The following is an 8,467-nucleotide window of genomic DNA, read 5'->3' as shown; positions in this document are numbered from 1 at the left end:
GTCATCGTAAGGGTCATCGTTCCACGTTCCCAACAAACCTTTCGTGGCGTTTTTTAAGATATCAGCAAGAGTTACAACGAACGACATCATTTCCTTCTTCTCACAGAACTGCACGGACGATGTCGACGGAAAAGAAACTTGGAAACAGTTTTCCTCTGGTATTGAGACCGAAAGATTTCCACCAACCTCCACAGTTCGATTTGTTAAGTTGCTATAGCCAAGATAAGGCGCACCGTCTATCATTATGTCGAAACCACCTAACAATATCAAGTAGCAAGGGTTAGACTGTATTGACTCTAATCTGCAAAACTAGGTGTATCTGATAAAAATTAATTTATTTGAAAGAGGTTTAATTTCCTTTTCCTACATAACAAGCTCTTCATAGCCTGCTCACCTCCGTCCTTCACTCGAACCTCAATGGTGCTCGAATTTTCTTCTTTCGCAGCTCCTGCTGAAAATATGGTTGCTGTGGTTGAATTTCCCTGAGCAAGTTTTGTTCTGGCCTGAAGTTGAAATGCTCCGTTTTGTGCATCGATCATAGTGTATTCACCAAGGCCGTTAAAAGTGTAGTTACCACCATCCAGTGTCTTGATATGAGGATCACCCCAGAACCATCCTGTATCAAAAGAGAAACATTCCTCTGAGTTGGCTTAATATTGCAAAGAATCTGAACTATAAAGAGTAATTGGTTTGAGCTCAAGAGTAAGTTTATAACGTTCTTTCTAGAAAACTCTCTAATATCCAACATTTCAGAAAGGTAATTAAACCAAGAAAGCATTTACAGGAGATTACATTTACGAAAGGTAATTAAACCAAGAAAGCAGGAAATAACCTGACAATATTTAAATGAAATGGCACGAGATGCTACAACATGACTTGGTTCATCTATAATATAACTAACATCATAGTATGATCCGTCCGACCCCGCCTGCGCAATCCCATAGAAACCCATAGTGCGCTGGGCCGGACAGGCTGACGTGAGCCGGTCCGGACTGAAAAAGCCGACCGGCCCTGCTGCCCTGACTTCGCTTTGTTGCAAAAACTTAAGAAAAATAGAGAAAAAACATTACGTTTTTAAAGAAATTTGAAGTTTCTTGTTCTGACTCGAAAAAATAAATGACTGCTCGTGTGTCTGCGTGTACCCGTCTATCGCTTCGTATTTAGGTCGAAATTCTCAACACTTAGTCGTCGTGTATAAATGCTTTTTGACTAAGTTTGATCGGGCCGGTCGGCCGGTCTATGCGTCATGATCTCAAGCTAAATATTTTCCCGTCCGGCCCGACGACACCCAATCAATTAGTAAATATTATGTAAAACTCACGTCTAATTGGAGGCCTATACAGTGAGCAGCTGTCAGACGGACGATAAGTATAGAACAAATTGCAGAAAGGTAGATCTACACAGCAATACTGGTAAGCCTGTTCGTCTGTGTAAAAGGTTTGAACCTTATTGTACCAGTAATAAAAAACTGTCACTTGTACTCGTCCACCGTCAGGAGGGCCCTGCTTGAGGGAGGCCCAGTCTTCCCATTGCGTGGAGTAACAGCACTGTTGTCTCATCTGAACACCTATTAGTCCAGTACTCCTGGTGTAGAGAAAAATGAACCTGGATCGCCTGGACTGAAAACACCAGTCTGGCCATGAGTTCCGCCAATTCCACCTGAATCGTCCCCGATCAAACCATGCCTGCCAAGCAGTACAGGGGCAGGCCATTTCCCGGTCTGATTTTATGAGTCGGTCATACCAGTCAAGGAATCCCGAACATTCGTTAAGAATGACCCAACTAAAGCATTTCTTCAGTGTACCTTGTCCATCGCTGTCTTCAATTCTCCAAAAGTATCTTCCCAGCAAACCTGTGTTTCCTTCCTTCTTATCGAGATCATACATTCCAAATGTGCCAGAACTGCGATGAGAAACATTTACCTCAAAAACCTCCTTTCGCTATCGTCATTTTTATCAATTAAATTATAACCTCGAGATTTTTATCGGTTGACAGTTGATTAAGGTGATTCCGGAATGATCTCTCGCGCAAAGAAATTGATAGCAAATAAATTCAATCTTATTAAACGTTTGAAGTTTTCCTTCAGTAGGATGTCGATTAAATGGACGATTCGATTGAGGTCTTGAGCTACTACATTACTTTTTTGTTCCAAGCTTTGGCCGATCTACGGCATAGTCAGCGAATGTTTGATGCCGCGGATCGGGAAAAACTTGAAACAAAAGGAAATGCATTAGCTCGAGGTCTCAACAGAATCGCCTATTTAATTGTTCTTATATAGATTAACCGGTTGGTGAAAACTTAGCAACAAGATAGGTGTAAATATTATTAAATAATGGTGAATGATTTTAGGCAATCAGCCGGTGTTCTTTGTGTTTTCATACGCCATTGGGTGATAGAGATTTTTTCGGATATTCAGCACTTTAACATTTAATACAAAATTAACCAGTTTCTACTCAAATTTTAATTATCTTACCTTTTCATATTGATGTAATCTTTGCCATCGTTCCCTGCATTCCAGCCGGCTACAGGAAGACCATAGTAGTTGGTCCAGTATCGGTAGTACTTCCTGCAAATGGTCGATAAGAAACTTAATGTTACCTTTTTTACTCAATTGTTTTCACGGTTTCAGGAATCTCTGGCTCTTAGGTGATGTGCTCACTTCCATAGCAAACTATGACATATTTCTACTTTGGAGATCCTTGATAAAAGTTAGGATGGTGAATAGGAAGAATTGGACAGAACGCCAATTTGAAACAGTAAGAAGTGATACAAAGGACCATAGTGTAATGCAAATGAAGGCGTTTGATATAAAAAATTAACTTATGCTGAGGGGACCTACTAATATCAGACAAACTTTGTAGGTATTTCGAGTTTAGCGAGTATACAATTTTAATATATATCTATATTGTGACTTTGAGTTTCAATCAGGGGCGTAGAAAACTTACGGATCTGCATCGATTACCCATTGAATTCCTCCATAAGGATAATTATACATCAAAAATGTGTTAAATCCATTCGTTATTAAGACAGCTTGGAATGTGTTGCTCTGGAAATGGATAAAATTTGCAGAAATACTTCAGAATTGTATATTTTGAGCCACACATAATTGTTTCCTGATGCTAGGATTTGACAAGGTCGTCTAATCAACAACTCAGACACTGTAAAGTAAAATTGATCTTAGTAATTATCTGTCGTTAAGTTGCTCTGTTATCTTTGCGTTATAATATTTACAAAGAAAGTGTAAAATGCTTACTCGAGGACATGTTATATTTTGGTACACGTATGGACAGAGATTTTCCCAAGTCACAACGAGGACCCAAGTGGCCTCAAAGTCGCCAAATCCTCCAGAGTAGCTATGTACATGCTCTGAAGCCATATCCAGAATTTCATTTGATGCTTCTTCGCAATTGGTTTGGCTGTACACTTGATAATATACCTTTGAATGACCGTATCTAAAGGCAAAATATGTGTCGGTTGTGGCCCAGAAGGGCGCAATAATACCCATGCTTCTCAACCACCAGTAGATACCAAATTTCCGAGGCCACCACCAGCTCCACTCATAATTTAACTGGATGACACCATTCCGGCAAATCTAAAAATAGGGGAAAAGGGATGATAGATATGAGCAGGTTTATAACATTGCAAGTTAAATACCAGAATAATTATTACTTCGGTAAGTTACTCTCACCCTCGGCTGTCGAGTATCATCTGGTAAAAAAAGAAAAAAAAATGAAAAAGATGAATCGAAAAACCGGCTGTTCTTCAACTGAGGTGCAACACATTTGCATTTGATGCACAATGCAGGTATTTTGTGATGATGTACTAGAAAATAACCATATCTTTAAGTTGAAATTAAACACAAAAAAGAACAAAAAAAATTCCGTAATGTTTCTAATAGGACAGTTTTATGCTCACGTATAATTTGTAATGCCTTTCTGTGAAAAACGGAAATCCAGTCCAATCTGTGTTGATCCTCAAACATTGGTAGGAGTAGAAAGAAGTATCTTCAAGACGAAGCTCATTATCTTTCTGAGATGGACCGTAAGGATACAAGTTGCTCGGCATTGGGGTTGCTTTGAATTAAAACATAAATGAAATAAGATGTACATCAGTGACTTATTCAATGAATTTCCCGTACTTTACTATTATATGGCATAATTCACAACAGAGAATGAAGCTAGTTATAGCTACGCTTCCACGCACGCAATCAAACAAATGTATTTAGAATATATATCTCTTCAGTGACGCGAATGTTTAAGTAAAAGGTTTTAAGTGCACTTCATATCCTTAAGGGTAAAGAGCTTTGGATAAGTTCGGTCGGCCGTCGATCGAACACCGGACTTTGTTTGACTTTGTTGCTATGCGAGTGCAACAAGTAAATAATGAACAATACTTCTACACGCGAAATCAACAAATATATTTGGACTCAATGGCTCTTAAGTTAACTACGCTCAGCCTATAAGGGCATTTTATGCTCCACAGGGTAAAAATCCAAGGCTGCTTTTTCAAACACGATTGCCCATCGATCGATCGACGGACTTTGTTTGATTTTGTTCCTTTGCGAGTGCAACAAGGGAATAATAAACAATACTTCTACTCACGTAGTCAACTAATATACAGAATCAAAAGCTCTTTAACGACGCAAATTTTTAATAAAAAAGGCTCTAAGGCAATTCTTACTCTACACAGCAAGAAGCCGTGGACAGGTTTGAAGGTTTTTTCAAACACGGTCGGCCATCGATCGAACAACGGGCTTTGTTATACAATACAATACTTTATTCAAGAGAAAGGAAAATAAAAAAAATTGTAAAAGTATCTCTCGAAAGGGGATATTCTAGAGGTTAACCCTATATAAAAGATTCCCCGAATAAAAAGATCAAAACATTATATACAGATAATTAAAAACTGTTTACCATCATCTCAATCAATATTCATGTAAATCTTTAGTCTGTTACAAAATAAAGTCAATGATCCTGCGTGTACAATATCTTTAGGCAAATTATTCCACATATTTGTTGCTATGCGAGTGCAACAAGTGAATAACGAACAACACTTCTCTGCATGTAATCAAACAAATACATTCCGCTCATTAACCACGCAATTATTTTTATTAAAAGGTTTTACAGCCGGTTCATACTCTAAATGTTTTTCAAATACGATCGATCATCAATGGAAAACGGACTTTGCTTAGGTATGACTTTGTTGCGATGTGTGGGGGGAAGAGAGATTGGGGAAAGCAACGGACAATTTCAAACGATACTAACCTACGAACACCTGTGAATATATCACACATAAAAGAATGTTCCTACAGTCATTTGTAAATACATTTCAGACCTCTGTTCAACAATTATTTTGGAAGTTGACGAACTGACATATAAGCTTTCGCGAACCGACATTGGCGAACTCCGACATTGGCGAACCGACTTCATACGTAGCTAACTGCCCCAAATGTTGTCACAACCGATCTAACGCTTGGCGGTGGCGATATCTCGCCGACCGCAAACGATATATCGCTAAGCTGTAAGGATGTATCGCTAAGTGTAAATGAGATATCGTTAGACGGCAGTTATACCTTGTCGGATGCAAACGATATATCAGGGAGGCGAAAACGATATGTCGGTGAACTGCAAAAAAATATACTGCTGAGCTCAAACGATTTATCTCTGAGATCAAACGATATATCGCTCAGGAAAACGACGGATCGCTCAGCGAAACGATATATCGCGCAAGGAAAACGATAATTCAATACTATAACTAGTTTAAGCCTAAAAATGGCCGTTTTCACACTAGAGACGGATAATCCGTCTGCTCTATTTTCCGTCTTGGTCTGAATTCGAGACAGATCAACTGTTGAATATCTTCCGTCTTGAATTCACATTAGATGGATAGAACACGGGTTTTTTCTTAGGCGCGGTTACAATTCTACAATATAGCAGCGTGTTTATCCTCCTCCAATCCTTTTTTAAGCACTTGTACTTTGCTTTAAGTTGTACCACAGTAAAACGGTAGTTCTCGTCTTTCTCTTTACCTTCTTTCGCCAATACATCGTCAAACTCCTCCAGTATCTTAATAAAAATACGTTCGTTTGCAGTCTTCTTCAGGGCTAAAGTTTCTAGAATAAATGCCCAGGATTTGTCTCTGTCTTCCAAAGAAGACAAAACGGTGGCAAAAAGGAAGATTTCATTCTCCTTCCACGTGTTCTTTTTTAGTTTCTTTCCTGCTTTCCTTTTCGCCACTTTAGACGCCATGTTTTCCTTCCCAGAACTCAGTGCGTTCTTTCTAGTTCCAGGCTTTTCAGGGAAAAATGAGATGACTTTATCCGTCCTAATGTGAATTCAAGACGAATTATCCGTCTTTGACGGATAACTCGTCTTCAAAATCCGTCTTTATAGACGGATAATCGGACGGATAAAATTAGACGGATTATCCGTCCAAAATGAACACCGTCCCGTTTTCACACTAAGACGGATAATCCGTCTCTAGTGTGAAAACGGCCAATGTTTCTTATATAAGGTGGATTTGATGACTAGAGCCTTGTCAGCCACTCTCTCAGTTTCTCCGTACACTGTGTTATTGCACAATTGGTGTAGTATAAGCCAACTAGATAAAGGTACACAAGACAGACTTCCTTCTTTACTGAAGGTGCCATGCAAAATCAGATGTTATAATCAAAGCGTAATTAGTAACCTCTGTATAGCAATATTTTGGTAGGTCTCAACAAATAAAAATCAATTCAAACAGTGAACAATTTCGAATCGTAACCTACATTTCCTTCGCTGCAATTGGCTTCAAGTAAAGGAATTAATTCTAATAAGGGTTTAAAGGTCGGCACACACGAGGGGACTAGTCCCTGCGACTAGTCCCAGCGACCAGTTTCATGCGACTAGTCCCTTCGTGTGAACTACACATTTCTGTGGTCGCAGGGACCAAAATTTGGTCCCTGCGACTGGTCGCACGAATTCAAACTTGTTTGAATTCGTGCGACCAGTCGCAGGGACTTGTCGCATGAAACAAATGTTTGTCCCCTCGTGTGAACTGTTTGTGCGACCAGTCCCTGCGACTAAACGGTAAATAAGCCAATCACGGGTCAGTATGATGCGCGACTTCCGGTATTTGTAAACATTGCAGTCCCTATGAATTTTCCCTGAATTCTAGATTTCTACAACTGAAGAATAAAAGACTATTTCTAGTTCTGTAAACATATACAGATGTCTTGGAGCCGTTTTGATGGAATTTTTACCCTATTTGACTCTGTGTCTGTTAAAAATAAATAAATAAATAAAAAAACGGAACGTAAAAACATGAATAATTTGACTGAATAAGTGTAGTTCATTTGCGTTGATGTTTAATAGTGCTACAATGAAAAGTTGTCAAATTTTCATTGTTTACGTGTAACGCCTCAGACTAAGAAACATCTTTTGACTCTTAATTTTCCTATGTTCTTGTGCAATTGAGTGCCCTCGTGTGAACACCTTAAGGGACTAGTCCCTGCTACCGGTCCCCTCGTGTAAACCCTTTAAAGACTTGTCGCGGGGACTAGTCGCACGGACTAGTCGCAGGGACTAGTCCCCTCGTGTGTGCCGACCTTAAAGCCATCATTGGTATGGCTGTTGGTAATGCACTGGTTGTTCTAATTTATTCTGTCAGTTTTATTGTGTAGGCATTGTAATACTTTTAGAAATTCTGACGAAAGTAGATGTAGATTTGATAAATTCATTTGAAAAGGCATAGGAGAATGCTTACTTTTGGCAGCTGGAGTTGAAGTGGCTGTAGAAAAAAATTAAAAAGAAACGTAATAATCAGTTTCAAAGTGTCTAATATGAGGTTTGAAAATACATACCAGATGATGCGTCCTTACAGTAATGTAGTGTATGATGTGATACGTGTAAGAAAGCAACGTAAAGCATCTTAGCTATGTTATGTATACGATGTACTACTTACCGTGTGTTATGCTTTTTGTTCCTAAAAGTAATAACTTCGAAAGCTTTGCAATAATTTCAGGAGCATATTGTTGGTATTAGACAGAACTAAGTGTAAGTAATGTAATGATACTTATCTCAAAATTGTAAACCGAGTAAAAGATACTGTGAAGATTTGCTTTGAGCGTTGCTTTTAAGGGTGTGTACTTTTAAATTTGTTACAACTGTAAGCAAATGACTATTCTAAGTCACGAAGGAAAAGATTTGTAATCACGTCTGCTTTTCATTGTTTGTGTTATTGTCTATTGAGCCCGACTCCTAAGAAATGGCTTCTGTGTAACCTAAAACGTCTATGTATCGAATAGTACTGCGGAAACCCATAAATTAAGAGCCACTGACCGTAAATGAATTCTTTGAGGCGCCAAAGCTAATTAAAATAACGTGTCAACACAAATGACTCCTGTGATGTTTTTCGCGGCAGAACATCCCGTTAAAGTGCCTCGCGCCGGTCTTTTTCGCAGAGGTAAAATGAAGGTCAACTTCAGAGG

General features: G+C 38.9%; 1 protein-coding gene across 2 annotated transcripts in view; it reads right to left on the bottom strand.

Moving 5' to 3' along the window:
* The window catches only part of LOC148736079 (mucin-like protein), a 21,158-nt gene extending 13,279 nt beyond the window's left edge, over positions 1–7,879 (bottom strand). The window contains exons 1-8 of one of the 2 annotated variants that reach the window (XM_088752127.1): positions 7,744–7,879; positions 3,916–4,073; positions 3,254–3,592; positions 2,946–3,046; positions 2,474–2,566; positions 1,322–1,902; positions 395–616; positions 1–257 (exon numbers count right to left, since the gene is read on the bottom strand). The exon at positions 1–257 is cut by the window's left edge and continues 76 nt beyond it. In XM_088752127.1, coding sequence (XP_088608253.1) covers positions 1–257; positions 395–616; positions 1,322–1,902; positions 2,474–2,566; positions 2,946–3,046; positions 3,254–3,592; positions 3,916–4,065 — 1,743 coding nt within the window. In that variant the 5' untranslated portion in view covers positions 4,066–4,073; positions 7,744–7,879. Of the gene's footprint in view, positions 258–394; positions 617–1,321; positions 1,903–2,473; positions 2,567–2,945; positions 3,047–3,253; positions 3,593–3,915; positions 6,480–7,743 lie in introns of those variants that run through there. The other variant, XM_088752128.1, reaches the window with a different exon arrangement.
* Between the last annotated feature and the right edge of the window lie 588 nt (positions 7,880–8,467).

This window comes from Stylophora pistillata, chromosome 3, assembly GCF_964205215.1.
Source record: "Stylophora pistillata chromosome 3, jaStyPist1.2, whole genome shotgun sequence".
NCBI classification, from domain to species: domain Eukaryota; kingdom Metazoa; phylum Cnidaria; class Anthozoa; order Scleractinia; family Pocilloporidae; genus Stylophora; species Stylophora pistillata.
Note: the sequence above shows the minus strand (reverse complement) of the source record. Positions and strands in the feature narration are given on the sequence as shown.